At 34.2% G+C, this 22,325-nt stretch overlaps 1 protein-coding gene across 5 annotated transcripts in view; it reads right to left on the minus strand.

Moving 5' to 3' along the window:
* Nucleotides 1–21,827, minus strand: part of PHF14 (PHD finger protein 14) — a 199,670-nt gene extending 177,843 nt beyond the window's left edge. For 4 of the 5 annotated variants that reach the window (XM_073238772.1, XM_073238773.1, XM_073238774.1 and 1 more), the window contains exons 1-4: nucleotides 21,367–21,827; nucleotides 20,796–20,906; nucleotides 12,916–13,676; nucleotides 6,429–6,573 (exon numbers count right to left, since the gene is read on the minus strand). In XM_073238772.1, the coding sequence (XP_073094873.1) occupies nucleotides 6,429–6,573; nucleotides 12,916–13,676; nucleotides 20,796–20,906; nucleotide 21,367 (1,018 nt within the window). In that variant the 5' untranslated portion in view covers nucleotides 21,368–21,827. The remainder of the gene's footprint in view (nucleotides 1–6,428; nucleotides 6,574–12,915; nucleotides 13,677–20,795; nucleotides 20,907–21,366) is intronic. The other variant, XM_073238771.1, reaches the window with a different exon arrangement.
* Nucleotides 21,828–22,325: the final 498 nt, after the last annotated feature.

Genomic DNA, 22,325 nt, shown 5'->3' on the forward strand with positions numbered 1-22,325 from the left:
ACACTTAAGCAACATTTGGAGTACTACCTTTTAGCAAAATCTCAACTCAAAGACTTCTCTTACTTATGATTACCTAAGTTTTAAAAAAACAGAATTAGAAAAATAAAGAAAAGATAAAGGCAAAACACCAAAACACTATGGCTGTCCAGATATCAGAACTAGAAACGTTTTTTCCTCTCTGTTCTAAATTTCCTGTATTTTATTTAACACTCATGTATTATATTATGATGGACAAATAGTTTTCTCTAAAATCAAGCATTCAAGAAGTTCATGTCTAACCATGAAATGCTTAAGAAAACTTACATGACTGAATTATAATATGGAAGTCAATCACTTTGGCACCTGAATTTTAAAAAGAAACAAACAAAAATCCTGGCAACACAACCTTTCTATTATGCTTTAGAAAATTTCCCTTTTTCTGAATTAATTTGATATAAATTAATTTTTGAATTTAAAAGTAATAGAGAAAGATCTACAGATGTAACCATATAAAAAGTTAGCATACTAGGTATATCCAAGACAGTGGTAAAGAAAAAAGCCTAAACCCACTTATATTTTACACTGCCTGTGCCCCTTCTATCCCCAGTCATACTATTAACACAGCCTTGGCTGATGCCCACCCGGGAGACTTCCAAACTCTGCCCTTCTGCTCCAGGCTACCATCTCTGTGGCACACTGACCTGTACCCCACCAGGAGACTCCTAGCCACTGTATACCTATGTCTCCAGATGCACCTTTAGTATGGACCTGGACTGTGCCCCTCTGCCCCTGGTCACCCTACCAGCAGGACCCCAGACTGTTGCATGGAAACTCCAGGACTGTCCCCTTTACTAGCCACACTGAGTGCAGTCTGGCTGGCATCCACTCAGGAAGAGACATCCAGTCCACACTCTGGAAGCCCCAGCACAGGGACATTCCCTGACCACACCCACCTGGCCTCCAGTCAGGCAGCCTAAACCACCAGGCACTCAGTCTACCCAGGGAATGCTCCTACACAAGGCCACACCCTCAGGACTGGGAGAGACAGCCTTTTCCCAAGGCCACAGAAACAAACACAGAAAATCAAATAAAGTGAGGAGTCAGAGAAATATGTTTGAAACAAAAGAAATCAGAAAACTTCAGAAAAAGAACTACATGAAACAGAGTTAAGCATCTACCCAATACAGAGTTTAAAGTAATGGCTATAAAGATACTGAGCAGACATTGGAGAAGAGAAGATGAATTCAGTGAGAACCTCAGCAAACAGATATAAAATATAAAAAAGAACCAATCAGAGATGAAGAACAGAATAGTGAGATGAAGAACAGAATAGTAAAATGAAAAATTCACTAGAAGGAATCCAGAGCAGATCAGAGAAAGCAGGGAAATGGATAATGGAAAGCACTCAAACTAACACACACAAAAAAACACAGTAAAAAGAAACAAGGATAGGATAAGGGACCTCTAGGACAACATCAAATGTCCCATATTGAAATTATAGGAATCCCAGAAGGAGGGAAAGGCGTGGAAAGTTTATTTGAAGAAATAGCTGGAAACTTCCCTAATTTGTGGAAGGAAACAGACATGTAGGTCCAACAAGCACACAAAGCCCCCAAAAAGATGAACCCAAATAGGTCCACAACAAGACACATAATTAAAATGTCGAAGACCAAAGACAAAGACAGAATCTTAAAAGTAGAGAGAGAAAAGCAACCAGTGATATACAAGGGAAATCCCATAAGGCTATCAGATGACTTTTCAGGAGCAACTTTTCTGGAGAAACACTCCAGAAGAGATGATATATTCAAGGTCTGAAAGGGAAACACCTACAACCAAGAATACTCTACTCAACAAGGTTATCATTCAGAATTAAAGGTGAGATAAACAGCTTCCCAGAAAAACACGAGAAAAAAGAGTTCACCACCACTAAAATAACCTTACAAGAAATATTAGAGACTTCCCTAGAAGGGGAAAAAAACCAAAGCCATAATTAGAAGCAAGAAAATTATGAAAAGAAAAAAGTTCCACTGATAAAAGGGAACACACAGCCAAGGTAATAGATCAATCACTTGAAAACTGGTATGATGGTTAAAAGACAATAATAGTAAAATCAAGAACCACTTCTAATAATTAGTTTAGGGACATCACTAGAGAAAAGAAGACATCACAAACATGAAACATGGAAGAGGGAGAGTAAAGAAATGTTAATACTTTTAGAATGTGTCCAGCTGAAGCACCATCAACTTAACATAGATTGCTATATACGTTAGACATCATATATAAGCTCCAGGTAACCACAAAAAACTTATTATAGATATATAGAAAGTAAAGAAAAAGGGATCCAACCGTAACATTACAGAAAGTCATCATGCACAAATGAAGAGAACAAGAGAAGAAAGGAACACAGAATAATAATAAAAGCAACCAGAAAACATTTTTAAAAAATGGCAATAAGTACATAACTATCAATAATTACCTTAAATGTAAATGGACTAAATGCTCCAATCAAAATACATAGGGGTAATGATAGCAAAAAAAAAAAAAAAAAAAAAAGACGCAGGGTGAATAAATAGATTAAAAAACAAGACCGAATTACATGCTGCCCAGAAAAGATTCACCTCAAACCTAAAGACAAACATAGAGTGAAACTAAAGGGATGGAGAAAAAATACTCCATGCAAACAGAAATGAAAAATAAGCTGTAGTAGTACTTATATCAGACAAAAGACTGTGACAAAAGACAAAGAGGAACATTATATAATGATTAAGGGCTTAATCCAGCAATATGATAAAACAGGTGTAAATATCTTTACACCCAAAAGGGTAGGAACTAAATATATAAAGCAAATATCAATAGACACAAAGACAGGAACTGATACAATACTATAAAAGTATGAGACTTTAACACCCTACTTACTTCAATGGATAGATCATCCAGACAGAAAATCAATAAGGAAACAGTGGCTTTGAATACTACATTATATTAAGTGGACTTAATACTTATCTATAGAATATTACATCCCAAAATAGCAGAATATTCATTCTTTTCAAATGCACACAGAATATCTTCCAGGAGAGATATTTTAGCACATAAAAGAAGTCTCAATAAATTTAAGATTGAAATCATACTCAGTATGCTTTCCCAACTACATGGTATAAAACCAAAATCAGTAACAAAAAACCTGGAGAAAACACAAATACATGGGAGCTAAATAGTATGCTACTAATCAACCAGTAGATCAAAGAAGAAATCAAAGAAGAGATTTTATAGAAAAAATACTTGGAGAATAATGAAAATAGAAACACAGCAGTTCAAAATCTTTATGATTCAGGAAGAGCAGTTCTAAGAGAAAGTTTATAGTGATACAGGACTCTCTCAAGAAAGAAGAAAAATGTCAAATAAAAAATCTAACCCTATGCCTAAAGAAACTAGAAAAAGAACAAAGTTAATGGAAGGAAATAAGAAATATCAGAGCAGAAATAAATAAAAGTGACTAAAAAATAGAGAAATAAAACTAAGAGTTGGTTCTTTGAAAAGATAAAATTGATAAACCGCTAGCTAGACTCATCAAGAAAAAAAGAACTCAAATAAAATCAGAAATGAAAGAGAAGTTACAACTGACACCATTAAAATAGAGATGATTATAAGAGATTAGTATGAAAAATTATATGCAAACAAATTGGACAACATAGAAGAATTGTATACATTTCTGGAAATGCCATCTTCCAAGAATGAGCCAGGAAGAAAAAGAAAAGCTGAAATGATTACTAATAAAACAGAATTGGTAATCAAAAAAGTCCATACAAACAAAAATCCAGAACAGGATGCCATTCTATCAAACATTCAAATAGTTAGTGCCTATCTTTCTCAAACTATTCCAAAAAACTGAAGAGGAAGGAAAGCTTCCAAATTAATTCTAATAGGCATCACCTTGATACTGAAACCAGACAAAAACACTACAAAGAAAATTACCAACTGATATCCCTGATGAACATAGATGCAAAAATACTAAAAAAAATTATTAGCAAACCAAATTTTAAAAAAATACATGAAAAGGATCATTCTCAACCAAGTGGGGTTTATTCCAGGAATGCAAGGACAGTTTGATATCCATAAGTCAATCAACATGATACACCACATTAACAAAAGGAAGGATAAAAACCAAATGATCATCTCAACAGATGCTGAAAAAGCATTTGACAAAATTCAGCATCCATTCATGATAAAATCAAACCTTTACTATCTACCTCAAAACTATTGCTCTCTTGGATTAGAATGGTCTCCTAAAAGGAGTGGTCTCCTAAATGGTCTGAATTCCCACTCCAGATCTACTTCAGTTCACACTTAACCCACAGTTAGTGACCCTTTCAAAATATAAATCAAATCATATTAATCCTTTGCTCAAATTAATGTATGTTTTCCCATATCCATCACAAGGAAACTCTAAAATCCATGACCTTCAAGGTTTGCCTTCATCTCTACCTCCATCACAACCAAACCTTAAAATCCATGACCTTCAAGGTTTGCCTTCATCTTGACCTCTATCACTAACCAGCTCACTTACTCACAAGTTGGTAAGTCACTATCCAAACACTCCAAGCATGTTCCCACTTCACCATTCCCTCTTCTTAAACTGCTCTTTCCCCAAATATTCACATAGCTTGCTTCCAAACATCCTTCAGGTCACTCCTCAGGTATCACTTTATGAGAGAGGATTTTCCTTATCACCATTTTTAAATACAAACTTCTACCTGCCAACCTCCACCCATAGCATTCCCAATGCTCCTAGTCCTGTTTTATTTTTCTCCATAGTCCAGACCACCATCTGATATATATATATATATGAGGTTTTTTACATTGCCTGTCTCTCTTACTAGACATTAAACTCCATAAGGTCAGCAATTACTACATTCTGTTTCTTATACCTGCCTAAAACCTACAGAATGTCTAGCACATAGAAGGTACTCAACAAACATCACTGAAAAAATTAGTAAATGAATAAGTCACAGAAGACATTCCCACAGTGAGCCTTAGCTGCAAGAGAGAGCAGCTTCATGAGAAGACAAAAGGTCCCAAAAGTCCAGCAGACTCCCAGAACTATTTGGGTGGAGGGCTGTAACACCAGAAAAGCAGGTAAAGGCAAGACCACAGATACACTGTTTTGGTAGTAATGGTCCTGACAGGAAAAAATAATTACAAGAGAGAAATCTAAAAAATAACCTCTCAACCAAGTAATCAAAGTTAACACCACCAGTAAATGGAAAGAAATAAACATTATATGCTTCCTAATATGATACACTTGAGAATACAACATAAATTCTGTGATATCCCTGCCAAAAGCACATAACCTGAGTATGTGCATAAAAAAAGCACATAAACCTATTATTATAAGAAAATGAAGGAAACCCCAAATTAAGGACATTCTATAAAAGAACTGGCCTGTATTCTTCAAAATTGCCAACAACATGAAACACAAAGATGCAGAAAATGTTCTAGATTAAAGGTAACTAAATGGACATGACAAATGAATGCAATACATGATCCTGGATTTTATTTTGTTAGAATTGACACTATTGGGATGACTGGCAAAATATGAATACAGTCAGTAGATTAGGTAATAGTAGTCAATAAATGTTGAGTTCTTGACCTCGACAGTTTTATATATGTAAGAGAATGCCCTTGTTCTTAAGAACTGCACACTGAGGAATTTAGGGATTGAGGAGAACATTATGCCGACAGTTTACTCTCACAGATGTCAGAAAAAATAAAATGTTATATGATAGAAAAATTTTTTTAAATAGAAAATGTTTACCACTTAGGACATATGAGTGAAGAGCATATGAGAATTCTTTGTAGTACTCTTAAAACTTTCCTCTAAGTCAGAAATTATGTCAAAAAAATTTTAAGTGAAAAAGCAAACAAAAAAGATTCAAAAATGACACTTGGAAAAATACTTGCAGTGCATTACAGTGGCTCCTTCAGATGTTAGAAGATGATCTCTACAAACTCTTTCAATTTTAGAATTAAAATTTTTAATTATGAAAGAAGAAACTGTGTAATATAACTAGACTTAGAATGTAACTCTTAAATAATACATTCTAATGACTAATTATACACTTTTTCTAACATTTACATTTATTTGAAACCTAGAAATAAAGCCATGACAGAAAGTATACACTGACCTTCAAAGAAATACTGTGATTTGCATATAATGACACTTCTATTTTAATTGTTAAAAACACAGATTAACATAATCTGAAATTTAACACCCATCATACTTTGGGGATTCAGAACGCCTTATTTCAAACAGCATAAAGATTGAAAATGTCTTACTGAAACACCATAAAGTATTGTTGAAAACTCTGGAATAGTACAAATGAAAAGAACTGATTTTATTTATTAAATGCAGTGTCAACAGCCGTTTCTAAAAGGAGACAAAGTAAATTTACCTTCATGGACTGTAATGCCACAGTTGTCACACTGAATTATTTCATCAGCATCTTCACTATTATCCCCAAGACAAACACAGCAAATCAGGATATGGTCCATTTTTTGAGAACTCCAGTTTTGGCCCTTCTCAAGAATCAGCGAGTCCTAATATTAAAATACATCAGAAAACCATATATTTAAAAGGTAATTGTAATAAATAAAATTCTTACTTTATTTTATGCATTTCAAAAATTATGCCAGAAGAATTTTCCATTGTTTTAGTAATTTCAAAGTATGCTACATTTGAGAAGTACATCTCTTTGTCAAAGGACACTTTAAGTACCCACTCTCTCTTTTTACTTTCTCTCCAAGTCCCTTCAGGAAATGAGAATGAAAGCATGCAAACTAACAATTCTTCATCTGCTTTGCCATTCTGGATTATGGTCTGATCCCTTGGGAGAAAGGAAAAAATTAACTCACAAATAATTATTAATCCTATGTATGGGTTTAAAAAGTATAAGACATAGTTTCTACACTTTGGAAGCTTATAATTCTATATAGGGTAGACAAGACACACATATATTAAACAGGAAAAAAAATCAATTCAAGATAACATATAATGCAAATATGTATGTAATGGCACAGTTACGGATTATACTCCTTAAGTGCTAGGCAATTCAGAGGTTCCAGGATCATCAAAACATTGAATGACAGATCCACAAGAGTCTGCATAGGTGTATCTGTGTATACAAGGTACAGATAACCATCTGAAAAAGGATCCAGGCTGTCTAGTTGCTAGAAGAATCAGAGTACACTATTAGGTTTGTGTCAAGAAATATCTAATGTAAACTGGTAATAAAGATACCTAATTATAATAAGAAAAAAGGAAGATGTATTAATGGATAAATATAAAAAGACAAAATTTTAAGAAAGGGAAAGTTTGCTGCTTTTAATTTAAACCTTGTACATTATGGACTTCAACTTTAAATGCTAAATTAACAATGATTTACAGATTATACTTATTTTAGCATTACATGTAATGAAAGATGGCACTTTAGGCTAGATATTTTCATTTAATAATATAACCATATTCAGAAGCAAAATTAATAGGTTAGCTCCATATCACATTCACTAAATATACTGTTTCATAGTTATGTTTTTATATTCTTTTAAACTGACCAATATCCAAAGGTAACATTTAGAGTCATCATTTCAATAGAGTTTGGAAATGACATTTGAATGACACTTGAATGTCACAATTAATAACATTCTTTAACATTCTTTCAATGCATGTTCTGTGTAATACGTATAAACTTGCAGATGATCTGTACGACAAATCAGAAAAGAATGCAAAAGTCAACAAGGAAGCATGTGTCATTTCTTGAGAATTCTAGCACTTTACAATTTTGCATTTTGCTCCTTTTTGTTATAAAACCAAAGTAGTTGACTGGGGGTTTTGTACGAGTAGCAAATAAAGGTAGAAACTTCCAGAAAAAAAAAAAATTCGTGTTTAGTGATACTTTGTTTATGAGCAAAACAATCTGCCCAATCTTTCATCCTATTAACCATGCTTCAAATTTAACAGCATTTGACTTAAAGTCAAATGTCCTTGGGTTTCATTTTCAGCTCTCACTTTATAGCTGTTGAATCTCAAAACTGCCGTTTTCTTATCTGTAAATGGGATGACAAAAATAATAACCTCATGCGGTTATTGTATTAACAAGAGAGTGGGTGGCAGGAATGTTCCTGAGACATACTAGATACTCAATATAAATGTCCATTGCCATTCTCCTTTCCTACTTCTTGTAGGTGGTTCAAGAGAAACATGAGCTGACCATTTTTTATACTGGAAAATCTCCTTTGAGACCCGGCAAAAAGTTATAAGCTTCAATAAGCACTGCTACTTTAAATATTTTCCCCTGGTAAATCCCAAAATGACTTTCTTCTTAGAATACTATATCAAGGTTAAAAAAATCACAGACCTAGTGAACAACTAGAGTTTGATGTTTGAGAGGCTGCTCCTGTTTATGGGCTCTGCCAGTATTTCTCTACTGGAATTCAGCCCTCGAAAAAAGGTTTATCCATGTGGGAAACAAGTAAATTTCTATAGATCAGAAAAACTAGCACTAATAGGTAGCTTTAATTCCATTATATCCCTATTTTTCCATTTTGTTCAGGAAAAAAAGTAAATGTTTAAATTACATTATCTATAACCATTTCTTTCTTACACATATTTAGAAGTAAACAAAATTAACCAGTATTTCTGGCCCTTTCATCCCCATCACTTGAGACTCTAACTAGAAATGTAATGCAAACAGAAAGAAATGGGAAGAACTAGATCCCTAAATACTACCCAATCAAAGGCTGGGAAATTCAATGGGAAAATCTAAATAACTCATGCTCCTAAAAAAATTATGTTTTAAGTTGTCTTTAATAAATCAAACGGGTTTAAACACACTTATGATCAGGATATAAATGCCAATTTAGTATCAATTTTTATTAGCATATTTCTGAAAATTATGTCATTTTTCAGATTTCTGGAGGAAATATTTAAGCTGAAGTTTTTACCACAAAAATGTATCATTTTAAAATGATGATTTTTACATAAAAATCAGGAAAGTGGGTTTTGAATGGCACAAGCATATTACCTAGAATATAACTGTAATATTAAGGAACAATTCAATGGAATGTAATGGTAACTATAAGAATAAATGAGGCACTACAGTAATAAATCAATGACTATTTAAATCACTTCATTTTTTTCCCTTGGGACTTAAAATTTGTACCTAAAATGATAATATTGCTCAGTGCTCTCCACGGACTTTAAAATATGTTTAGTGTTCATTTATATATGTATTCCACATAGATGATAATAAATACTACATATAATAAAGTAAATTCTAAGTTGTTTAATAGAAGGAAATTCCATTACACTTCATGTAAAACCAGAATTAAAAGAATCTTATTGCCTTAAAGATGTATGCCAAGAATTCCAAGCAATAGTTCTTCCTCTATGTTATTAAAGGTTAAATTCTGAAGAAATTCAAGTAATTTTTGTACAATGTTACAAATTGATTTTTTTAGGCCTTAGAGGAATTTCTTTATTTTGAAATGTGTTTAAAAGTAACTGATTACTAAGTCAGAAGTCCCAAACAGAAGTAGCTATTTGTAAGTTTTGGCAAAATTTTTACATTTTAATTAGCAAAAATCAAATGACAATTGCCATTTCTTTCACATGGCAAGAAATTTAATCCATTTAAACGTAACAGAGCCTTTGATTTTATAAACCAGAAAACTTCACCTGAACATTTCTACTGATAATGATTTTCTGTCATATACAAATTCTCATCCAAAGCCTAGTTACAAAGTTCTAGGAACCATTTTCTGAAACTACTGCACAGTCCACCCCAAAAAATTTACTTCAGAAACCTAAAAGGCAAGATCAATGAATCTCAAGAGTGTCAAGACAAAAGCTTGAAAAAGACATATAACCATATTCCAAGGGGACTGTTCAGACCACACTAAATTCAAAAAATGCCACTAATGCCATTGATAAAGACAAGTGCCCATATGCAGAAAATGCAGGTTATTAAATGTGCAATTTTAGAACAGTAGTCCTCAAGGGGAATTCTCTTTCAAGTGGTCTATCAGGTAAAGTCTATTTGCATAATTATACCTACACGTTATTTGCCTTTTTCACTGTTGCTCGCCAACTGATATACAGTGAAGTTTTCCAGAGGCTACAGCCTTATTGATCTGATAACTTGTGTGCCTCTATATGTCTTATTTTTTGAAATTTATGAGTTTTAATTTGAAATGGCAAATATCAAAAGACATAACCTACAAAAACAGTAATTAGGGTCCCCAATATTTTTTTTAGTGTAAAGCGGTCCTGACACCAAAATGTTTTGCAAACCACTGTTCTAGAGTATTTCAAGGCCTACAGCATAAGCATATTAAGGCCATTACAAGTCAACAGTTACAAAAGGCTGACTTTAAAAAATACCAAATTCCCCTAAGAAACTTCCAAACTGTGAAAGTTTCTGGGCATCATGTAAATGATGCTCAACATAATTTATCTATAAAAACACCTCAAATAGCAGCCAAGACAAGTTTATTTGCTTATAAATTAAATATAATTCTATTATGTAATTCTAATGCCACATTTTCAACTATATCTATTACAAAGTAGTATTTGAAAACAAAGTAAGAGCAGAGAAAAATAAAACTCAAGTATAATCAGATATAAGGTATTAACTAATGGACACTAAGCAAGTTATCACTACCTAAAATAACCAAGATTAAGATTCAAACATTGGTCATAAAACAAGGATTACTTTTAATCATCTTTTTACAAAATCAAAATCATATAAACAGGAAATTTAGAAATGTAAGAAAATAATCTCACCTGATTAGTTTTCATTAAAATTTAATATCTAGCTTGAGTGATGTTTAAAAAATAACTAGAATCATCAAAAACTACTGAAGAATCTGAACAACAGTCTTGGTGGTCAAGCTATCAAGCTTTCAAGTAGAACATAACTGAGGGAAAATCAACTTTCTATAAGCTTTTCTAGAGCTAATGGAAAATTCACAGAAATTAACACAAGAGGAATTAATTTAGCTAATATAAGAAGAAACTTCTTGACATCTTTATCAAGGCATGTTTCCAAGAAATGCTATGGAATCTCATTCCTTGGAAATGATTACCTAAACATATAAAGTACCATTATTTACCAAGGGCTTTTCTGGTAAGAAAAAAACTAAACAGCATATAAGGCTTTTAAATGCATCAAAAAGGATAATCAACAACCTCTTAAGCAATATATATTGTATAATACAATATATGATATATATATAATACAGGATATAATTCATATATATATATATATATAATATATATTACAGATTAACAAATGGATAATGTATACATCTTATGTGGAAAATCTCTAAAAATACGCAGGTATTCCCCACACCTTAGCATAAATCTAACTCTGCCTCTATCCTAGCCAGCCTACTTCTGTGAACGTCAGGCTCATAAAAATAAAAACAGTGATGAAGCCAAGAAACTTATTCAATAGACACAGACTGAGTACTAAGTGCTATAAATAAACTGTATATATATGCCAAATCAAATATGAAGGACTGAATACTCCATTCTTCTATTTCCCTAAATTGGCACTGGGAAAATAAAACTCCCCATGCAACATCATCATTATAAATACTGTATTATATTTCAAATGACACTTGTCATTTACCTAAATATAAGAATTAAGATATTACTAGAGATAGGCAACATCCTTCATATGAAAGTGGGCAACCAGAAATTAACCAATGTTTATAATCTAATATAACTGCTGTTTCATCTCTACCAACAAACAATCCCACCATAGGCTGCTAAATACTATTTTGGAAAGAAAATCACCAAATGTTTTAAGGAAAGATACTTAAAATAGATAATCACTGCTATGTAAAACTTATAAGCAGAAGAAATATAAAAGAACAAATAATGCACAAAAGAAAAATCTCCCAGTTTAACCTACTTGTGATATGAAAAAACAAAAATAAGTGCTTGGTAAAGAAGTCAATTTTTATGACTATAAACACATTAACAGAAATGACGAACTTAATTATTATAGTTCTACATGTGATGTAAGAGTACATCTACATGTAAGACAACAACTCAATCTTTCTTTTGAAGAAGAACATATACATAAACACACAGACAAAGAGACACAAATGTGTTTAACTGAAGAGTCTTGAATGTTTCATCTTGGGCCCAATGGATAAACCTAACTTTCGGTAGTAGAACTTCAAGTAGAAGAACTGAGTCATTACTGTGGTTTTATGATAGAAATATTTGTCTTATGACAGAAATGTTTGCTTTTTTTTTCCACTTCTTTGTAGCGAGAACTTATTCACCATATTCACGAACATACAGTTTGTATTTATTCTCAGACATCTAAACCTAAGATTTGGTGACTATTCAAAGATAATGGGTGCTACAACCGGTAAAGGAATTGACTTTTAAGATGAATTTCTAAATGTCTGAGATAATTATTAAGCTGCCTGCTCTAAAGGCAATCTAAAAGTCTAAATTTGTATGTAGTTGTGGACATAACTAAGTTGAAAAAAAGTGACCTTTGTTTTTATAATCCACTCACCATCATTCAGCAGTCCTATAACAGTAGAGTTAGAGGATAGAAAGGGGAAGGGAAAACTACCATTTCCCAAGTCTATAGATAGAAAAATATTTCTCTAAATATATAGACTGTGACCTCCTTGAGGATGGTGGTTGTGAGCTCCTTGAGAACGGTGACAAATAGGAGATACTCAAAAAAGGTTGACTGATCAAATGAATAAATGTTACATTTAGGGTGCTCATTCATTCCCATAGCTGTCTATAAATAGGATTTCAAGGAAGCCACTTAATATGAGCAGAATGGTTTAGAGAAGAATTCCCTTTTCCCCAGACAGACAGATATCATAAAAATTGGGTTGATCTACCTCATTACTCTTGCTTTGAGATAGTGTCAGGCTATCATTGGTCAGTTCCTCATCATCAGCACTGTTTCTGCTAAGAATTTTACTCTTCTTCTTCTTACAACCCCCTTCACTGGCAGGGCTGCTATGATCTTCTTCGTTGCCTTCATCATTCTCATCCTCATCACTCCCACTTCCCTCATCTTCATCATCTTCATTGTCTCCATCACTTCCTTCTTTCTGAGATGCAGATCTTCCCTTTCTCTTTACTACAGTAGGCCTCCAGTCATTGTCATCTTCACTGTCATAGTCATCCATATCATTCAACTCTTCCATGGATACGAAATCCAACAGTGGTCGGTTTCGACGAAGGTTCCACTTTTTTGGCTCACTGACTTGCTCCTCTGTAGTGGTTGTCGTAGTGGGGACTGAAAGAGATGTGTTAACAGCAGGAGGACTTGTGGCTGGTGTGGTGGAAGCAGTGCAAGGAATCACATTATCAGATACTGATGCTTTTTCTTTCTCCTTCTCTTTTTCCTTTTCTTTTTCTTTCTCCTTTTTCTTTCGAGGTCTTTCTCCATTCTCTTCTTCCTCCTTTTCCACTTTAATTAACTGTTTTTCTGATGACAGTATTTCTTCCTCTGCAGAACTTTTGAGTTGTTCTTCTTTTATTTTAACATCTTCATTCAGTTCTTCCTCTAAAATATTTTCTTCAGAATCACTACAGGAACCTTCTGCACTGTCCTTTGAGGGATCTTCACTTCCATTACCACTCCCTTCAGAATCTGTTGAAAATATGAGAAAAAAAAAACCACACATATGTATATACATACACACACACACACACAACGCTGACACAAATGAAACCACCAAAATTTGTGAATAACTTGCAAAACAATATAAACAAATTTAAGTCAAAGAATGATAGACATTCCCAACCTGATTAATAAATCAGTGAAGTTGGTATAATGATTTTAGAAGTTGGTATAATGGCTTTAGTTCAATATATAGCACTAATGAAGATGATATATGTAGCTCTAAATTAAAATATCCTTTAAAAAAAAGGAGCACCTGTTTTGTGTCATATAACTCATGCTATATTTGGTACACTGGAGGCAATTTTTTTCTAAAAGTAAATGTGCTTCTTTTTAAATTGGTCACTTGATTTTACCTTAATGATAGTATAACAGAGACCAAATTCTTCTTCCTTTCCACCTCCCTTTTATAAACTGTATGGACTAACAAGTATTGAGTTACATTCAGAACAAGAAAAATCTGACCCCAAAAACTTCATTTCATTTGTTTTACTCTAGCAAAAATGAGCACAGATATTTATGACAATCAACTTGCACCACATCCCTAATATGGCAATCAATTTTAGGAGCACCAAATAGACAGGTGAAAACAAATAATAGCAATGGCACAGAAAATGGAAGTTGCAAGGAAGTTACCAATTCTGCTTATTAGGATGCTGTTCATATCCATGAGAGTCACCTTAACTTTCAAAAATTCTAGGATGTAACTACTATATTCCCTAGACTGAAAGAAATTAATGAATTTTTTTTAATTCATCTTAAAAAGAACAATCACAGAAGTTGCTAAAAATGTAGGCTGACGACACTGAAGAGTTCATGCAGGACTGTAAGTTTTCTAGCAAGTTTCTTCCATTCCTTCCTACCTAGGGCAATCCAGGCCCTCAGCCCAACACTATTCAGTAACCTTTTTAACACCTAATAAAATAAATAAAAACCTAAAATATTTGGGGAGGAGAAAAAAGGAAGGGAAGCAGGAGGGAAGTGAAAAACAACCCGTCATAGTCATATTGTGGCCAACACCAATTATAAATCTGTAGGGTGATGAATTTTTATACCTATAACCAAGAAAAGGGTAGTAAAATAGTGAAAAAAGTCCATGTTTCCACACAATTTTAATTTTTGTTAACTCTAGCAGCCTTAGCCTTTATAATAATTAGGCATTAAAAGCAAATAAATTTGTCTGTAATTAGTATCTGGTATCTAAAATATCTCAGAAATCCTTTACAGATGGCTGATTAAAAAGAAAAAAGACTAGTACTTAGCTGATGTTGACTGACCCTATAAAATCATTGTCAATCTCAAGATTATCATGCAGGTACCCACAGCTTATTCAGACTCTTGTGAAAAAACACTCTCATCCTAAATAACCTTGCCTAGAACATAAAGCAATACCATCTAAGTCAACAATCCCTTATCTGAAACTTTTGAAGCCAGATGTATTTCAGAATGTAATTTTTTTTTCTTCAGATTTTAGAAAAATAGCATGATATATGCACAATATATGACACTAAAACGCCCAGTGAGGTCTATGGTACTACCTATAATCAAATAAATTATTTCTGCAGTATAAAGTATGAATATTTATGAGTATGATAAATAAATGCTACAAATAAATTCCTCTGCATTCCAGTCAGCTTTTACCATCAACTAAGTTTGTATCAAATTTAGGGAACACCTTTGGATTTGTGAGCTTCTTGGATCTCAAAAACAGTGTGGACCCAATATCACTCACAAATAGTGATTTCTTTCAGTTCAACAGCTCCTCAAATCATTAAGACAATTACGATTTTCATAGCACTCACACCAATTAATCTAACCTACCAGGAAAAACTACTTTGGTAAAAAAATAATGACCTCTAGATATTTTTAAAGATCCAGTAAATAACAAGCAGAGTTGATTAAACACTTCTAAGGCAAACAGGATCTCTGTGTAAACTGACTAAAGAAAACTAGAACAGTTTGCAAGCGATGCCCTAAACAAGAGAGCTGGTATATGGAGAAAAAGTACTTTTCTTCTGGACCAATCTTCTGGAAGCCTTTTTATACATATAAGTACTCCTAATCTTTTTTACGAATAAAAAACAATAGTAGATAAAAAAAAGTAAGATTAACTGAGGCACAAAAGTCAGTACCTTCTTAAGACTGAGACCAATCCAACTTTACTATCACTTGGTAAATTTTACAATGTCAACAATTTTTGCAATTTTGTTTTGGTTGTGTTGCCAATGCCAACCAATTATTTTTGAAAGTACAGGGACACTGATACCCTTTGATTCTGTTTTTGTTTTATAATTGTGCATGCATAGAAATCAGTTAAAAATTCTAAACGCTTGACATTTATTAATATATTATTAAAAGCATCTGAGATGTTTTCACAAATCTAAATCCCAGAATCTTACCCAACCCTTCATTCTCCAAATATAACAGATTAACTGTAACTCCAACTATAGGCATCAGGAATACATCAAAATTTATCTTTCTTTGATCTCTGAAAAATAACCTTCATCTCATTAATCATCTTCTTTTTGATACATACGCACTTAAAGGATGGAGACGAACAATGTTTGGTTATGAGCACTGCGAGGTAATAGTGACAACAGAAAATCATAGTCCTTGGCTATCTATAACTATATTTTTGTAGGCTTCAAAAAAAATTACTACATATTCAAACAATGACTCTGCCATGTTCCAAATCCATCACTCTTAACATCCTTAAAATAAAATACTAGTAATAGTACACTAGAGAAATAAGATAGATACCTCAAATACAGCTATCCTAGGCATAAGAACAGAGTTTCTAAGTATACAAAATTTTTTACATAAGAAAAAAATCTTTAAAATTTACATCCCTACTTCTTGTTCAGTTAAATAAAAGGCAACCTTTCTCAAATATACAATGCAATGTAACAAAATCTCTCTAAGCAATAGCTATTTCAACTCAGTTAAGGAATCTTAAAGTTATAGATTTAAAAAAACAATCTTCAAGAACCTCTTCACTATATTTAATGCTTTAAGTTTTCCCATGATAAATAAATAATAAAATCAATGATTTAATTCAGAATTTTATGTTAGCTTTGCAATATTATCATATCTGTTCATCAACCTTAATTCCTTAACTATCTGTTCACTGACCTAGTACAACGATTAGTAGTAGAAATATACACAAAAAATAACAGATCATCAGTCTACTGGTTATTGTTATATCTTGGGGCCATTTCTGACTAATCCTGTGTATGTCCTTTTAAAAAGCCCATCATCAGTCAACAATTCACCCTCTGCTTCTGACATGAGTTCCAGCTATGTTATTTTATATTTTCTGACTAAATCTAGACCAGCAGGTTCTCAAGTGGGGACAGTGCTGTCCCACAGAGGACATCTGGCAATGTCTACAGGCAATGGTTGCCCTGAAAGGGCAGGTAATGGGGGTTAGGTAGGAAAGATGCTACTGACATTAAGTAGGTAGAAGACAGGGATGCTGCTAAACACCTTGCAATGCACAGTACAAAGAACTGTCCTCCATAACAAAGAATTGTCTGACAAAATGTCAACAGTGCCAATACTGAGAAACCCTGGTCTGGATGTAAAATGTTAATTTGACCTCACTCTACTTATCCAGGCTCATCTCTTCTATTATTCTCTTACTCAATCCTGCTCAAGTATAAATGACATTTTTCCAGCCTTCACACTTTTAATACTTAATGTATCCCACTTAGATTGCCTCTTTTTTAGTTCCTAGTTCAACTTATCTCCTCAGTGAACTGTACTGGATCACTCCAGTCTAAAGTAGTCCCATCTTTTCTGAAAGACTTGAACTGCACAAAATATCAGTCATGGCTTGTATCATCTATCTGTTTTTTTACTTATTTAATTATTCTAATATTATTACTATTTCTTTGTGAATTCACCATAACATCCAGCCAAGTGGCTTTAACCAAAACTACTGATGGTCCATGAACATAACTTGATTCACTTAGTCAGTCAGCTTAAGCACAAAATACGACCAAGGCAAAGTCTGAACTTGACTCTTCCAGTTAAATTATTTTCTGAAATTCGGCCTAACTAAACTAACTATGGCTTCAGATCTAAAGTGAACCATCTTACTTTGGCCAGGGGGTTGGAAGGACAGAGCACTGCTTTATTGTCTTGTTTAATAAAAGTAATATATGCACTCATTGTTAAAAACATTAAATTTATGTATCAGATTACTAAATGTGATCTATCCTTACCTTAAATGTCTCCTATTCTATCTCCAATCCTAGATCCCAGTCTCAAATACAACCACTTTAACTAGGCCAAATCATGAAATTGCCAATAATCAACTGTTTTAGACCTATTAAAACTGGTAATTTCATATGGTTCCATCTAACATTTCTACCTCTGGTTCTTCTGCTGGTATCACCATAATTGTAACATACTTATATACCACTTTGGACATACTAATTTTAAAATTTGAGATTTCCAATCAATTGAGAAATTTAACTCTACTTTCTCATTAAAGATAAAGTAAAAGATAATCTATTTTCAGTTCATAATTTTCTAAGGGTAGAGGCTTACAATTACTAACTATTGATAATCAGTTGTCAATTTTGTTGGCAGGTTAATTTTAAGCAATTTCAGAATTGTCTATAAATTTATTTTTAAAGCCAAACACACACATGAAATTTTATAGTCAGAATATCAGATTTCAAAATGAAGAAATTAATGCACAGAATCCAGTTAACAAAAATTGATGCCAACTAATCTAATCATTTTTACACTAAATCCTAAGGAAGTAAGTAGTTCATTCAATAAGTCATTTCCACAGACTGTTTTGAAAGAAGCTATGATTAGACAGATGTTTAGCTACTAATTCTTCACCTCCAGCTTAACCTCTGAGTCATTAGTAGGGTTGGGATTCCACAACTTCAACATATTTGAAAACCAGTGATAAGTCTTACTTCTTGTAAGAGTTCAACTCAGGCAGAGAAGAGAAAGGATTCAAACAGAAAACACTAGAGTAGGCCAACATCTCAACTATGGGGGACATCAACGTACCTTAATCAAGAATGGAAAATATATTTCACTTTCTACTATTAGCTATTTTTAAAAAACATTTTCTACTACACTCTCATTTTCAACAATATATCAAAAAGCACAAATTTGTGACCTTGGTTCACAAGGTCCAGCTCTCCAACAAGCCGGGTAAATAAATTACAAGTAAAGCAGACTAGGTATTGTGACAAGAGGAAATGGAAAGTATGTGTTTTTGAGTGCTTTTAGGTAATTAAAAAAAAAAATTGTTAACCTAACAAAACTCATTCTACCACTTCTCATACATAACAGGTAATTCCCACCAACTACAATTAAGATTTAACAAGGTCAGGAATATGTACTTACCTTGATATTAAAAATTATTTTGAGAAAGTAGATTGTATCATTAGATGGTTTTGACCTTATAAATAGAAGTTATATCTGTGAATGACTCCATTGCAATAAACAAAAAGAAAAAAAGCTTTTCACAAAGTCAGGATTTGTCACAGAAATACTGATGGAATACTTAGAGAAACTGAGCTTTGGATGTTTTCCCATAATGCTATTCAAAAAAAAAAAGTCATAGCTTCTGAGAACTGACTACTTTTGTCATAGTTTATCATTTCAATCATAACAAACCAAAACTACATTCTAGCTAAAAATATTATTAAATGCCAAGGTTTTCACCAAGAGCACTAAAATAGGTTTGTATTTTACCTTCCTTCCCTTCTTTGGAAATACCAAACATCAGTGAATCAACTAAATGATAGATCAAAGACCTGAGAAGCAAAGGTTAAAAAACAATTAATGAAGATACATTTAACAACTTTTGATTGCTGGGAGTGACCTCAATTAGTCATCACAACATTCAAGTAGTTTTAGTTTAAGATTACATTTACTTTTAGGATCTTCGTGTTAAGATTGTAAATTTTGGAGTCAAAAGATGTGGATTTGATTCATTATGGTCCAAGTGACCTCATGTAAATTCTTTAAACTCCGTTGTTCTGTTATCTGTAAAATAACGCCTTCGCTGAATTACTGGAAAAATTTAATGAGATTATGGAAACAAAAAGTTCTCAGTAAATAGCAATGCAAATTCTACTCCTTGATGCTGGTAGAAGAAAAACAGTTAACACAATACAACCTAATTTCATCTACCATCCCTAGCAGGAAAAAAGAAAATCCAGAGGAAAGGAGATATGACTACGCATAAAAAATTCTCTGGAAAAATATTTGAAAACCGTTGAAGGGATGAAATTGAAAGAGTTTTAGTTTCTTACTTAAATTTCCATGAAAAGGAGCAGTATTTTAACTAAATTTTATTCATGTGTGCATTACTATTTTTCACATAAAATACTTAAACATAATTTGTATGCATTTCTCAGATTCCTACAATTAAAAAGTAAAATAAATCTAAACAAATGAGATACAATGAACAACAAAGGAAAACCATGCCTTTTTTCTGTTTTTCAATTTTTTACAATGTGAAATACATGCCCTTTTAAAAGAGATGTTTTTAAAATCACAAAGTGTAGTGAGTAAACATGCATACTTTATACCTCAGAGATTTTTTAAATGCCCGGACACCAAGGTCCAACACCTACCACAATGTACAACTTTTTACTCTGGTCAACTTTATTCTGCTAAGGGAGCTTACAGGCAAAATGCAAAACTCCCCTCAGAGGGTGCCAAGTGATCTGAAAAAAGAACCTTGCTCACGGGCTGTTCACAGCTCACATTACTCAGGATATTATTCTACTACAGGATATCTCTCAGATTTTTACCCCCTCTATCCATAAAATAAGCAGAAATGTATTTTAAAGTGAAGAACACAGAAAATTCTTTTGCATCTTTGGAATATGTCCTTTGTTGCCTGCTAATTATCTGAGTATCAATAAAAACAGCAATGATAGCATCTAGTGATAGGATATTAGGGAAATGTGGGAAATCAAATGGACAACATAAATGACGTTTATGTGCTTTATATTGTCATTTTAATCAAAACTGTGTCTTTAAAAAGTCAGAAAATAAGCCCAACTCCAGAAAGCTGGGAAGGGGAAGAAAGAAGGAAACATTTACCTGAGGCATCTCCAACTTTAAAATCACTGTCATCTGAACTATCATAATCGAGAGCTTCTAGCAGAGAAGCTGCCAAAGGCTTCACCTGCCTCCTCTTGGAGCTGCGATCCACTGTGAAGAGAAAAACAGTACACTGTTACCCATCATCACACCAAGCACAGGTGAGAGCTATGATGCTGAGGTACAGCTGACCTCGTGCAGGGAATCTTTGTTCAGTTCTCAGCAAAAGGTGTGTGGAAGGTTGGGGTGGCAACGCGAACTTGGGAAGGGCCGGGAAGCCACATGGGCAGCTCCAGCCCCGGGTGAGCAAAGCTGAACCCAGGCCGGCCAAAATCGAAGCTGACCGACCCTCTCTGCACATCCCTGTGATGTTTCTGCGACTCGTTCGTAATCCCTCACTTAGACACTGTAACAGTTAATAGAAAACGCAAAGCCCAGGGAATAAATGAAACCGTGTTCATTCCCGCGGACCGTCGAGGGGGACCCTCCCAACCCCGCCTGCCCCCTCCAGGCCCTGACTTCTACCAGGGCTGAAATGAACCTTTCTCCCCGCGGAGGCCCCCACACTTACTAAAGAATCCGTGAGGTGATCGTTTGAAGGAGACCTAAGGAGAAGCTGCGGGAGACCAGGCAGCGCCGTGGTTAGGACTGAGACCGCCGAACAAATCCGAAAGATGCTATTTAAAATCTGCGGCGCCCCCGGGAGCTGCCCCGAGGTTCCTCCCTCTCACCTACCCAGGTCCTCCCGGAACGGGCCCCAGCCGCCCGCGCCCCTGCCCGCAGCGCTCCCCGGCCAGAGGCGCCCTCTCCCCAGGCAGCGGGGCCAGCCCGGCAGCCCTTGGGAGTTAATTTCTCCCGTTAAAACTGTTAAGCAAAAAAATAAAATAAAGAAAAACTTTATTAGCCTGCACCAGAAGCAACAAAAGACCCAGAATTTGCACAGTCCGAGGTCGGTTGCCTGAGACAATAGGGAAAGCAACGACCCGGATACAGCTCTAAAGTGAAGGAAGTGAAAACACAAGGCAAGAGTACGGCCTCAGGAGCAGCAGGAGCCGACGGCGCGTGCGCCGGATTTGCTGGGGCTCTCCGTTCGAGGGGAGGAGCCGAGAGGGGGCCGGGCGAAACAGAGCCGTGAAGAACTGGAGAGCTCTCCCACACCTCGCGCAGCTCCGCCCACAAGTCCCTGAAGCTCCGTCCTGAGTTCCAATCAGTGGGGCGCTAAGGCTTGTTACTAGTGTTCTTAAAGGATTTGCTTGGAATACACTTTACACAAAGGTACTTGCTAACTTATTACCAAAAAACATAATACTGACAAGTCATACTCTACCTGGGGCTTCCATAAATTGCATCTCTCAAAATATCTTGGAACGTGTGAAAATTTTATTTCTTCGATGGGAGTAATGTCAGAATCGCATTAGACCTTGTTTGATTGCAGCTTTGAAAATTATAACTCTAATAGAGAAAAAAGCATTCATTAATAATATTAATTACTGTTAAAATTAGTTACTGTGGACAGACATTTCCTTATAA

Source organism: Manis javanica, chromosome 6 (assembly GCF_040802235.1).
Source record: "Manis javanica isolate MJ-LG chromosome 6, MJ_LKY, whole genome shotgun sequence".
Lineage (NCBI taxonomy): Eukaryota > Metazoa > Chordata > Mammalia > Pholidota > Manidae > Manis > Manis javanica.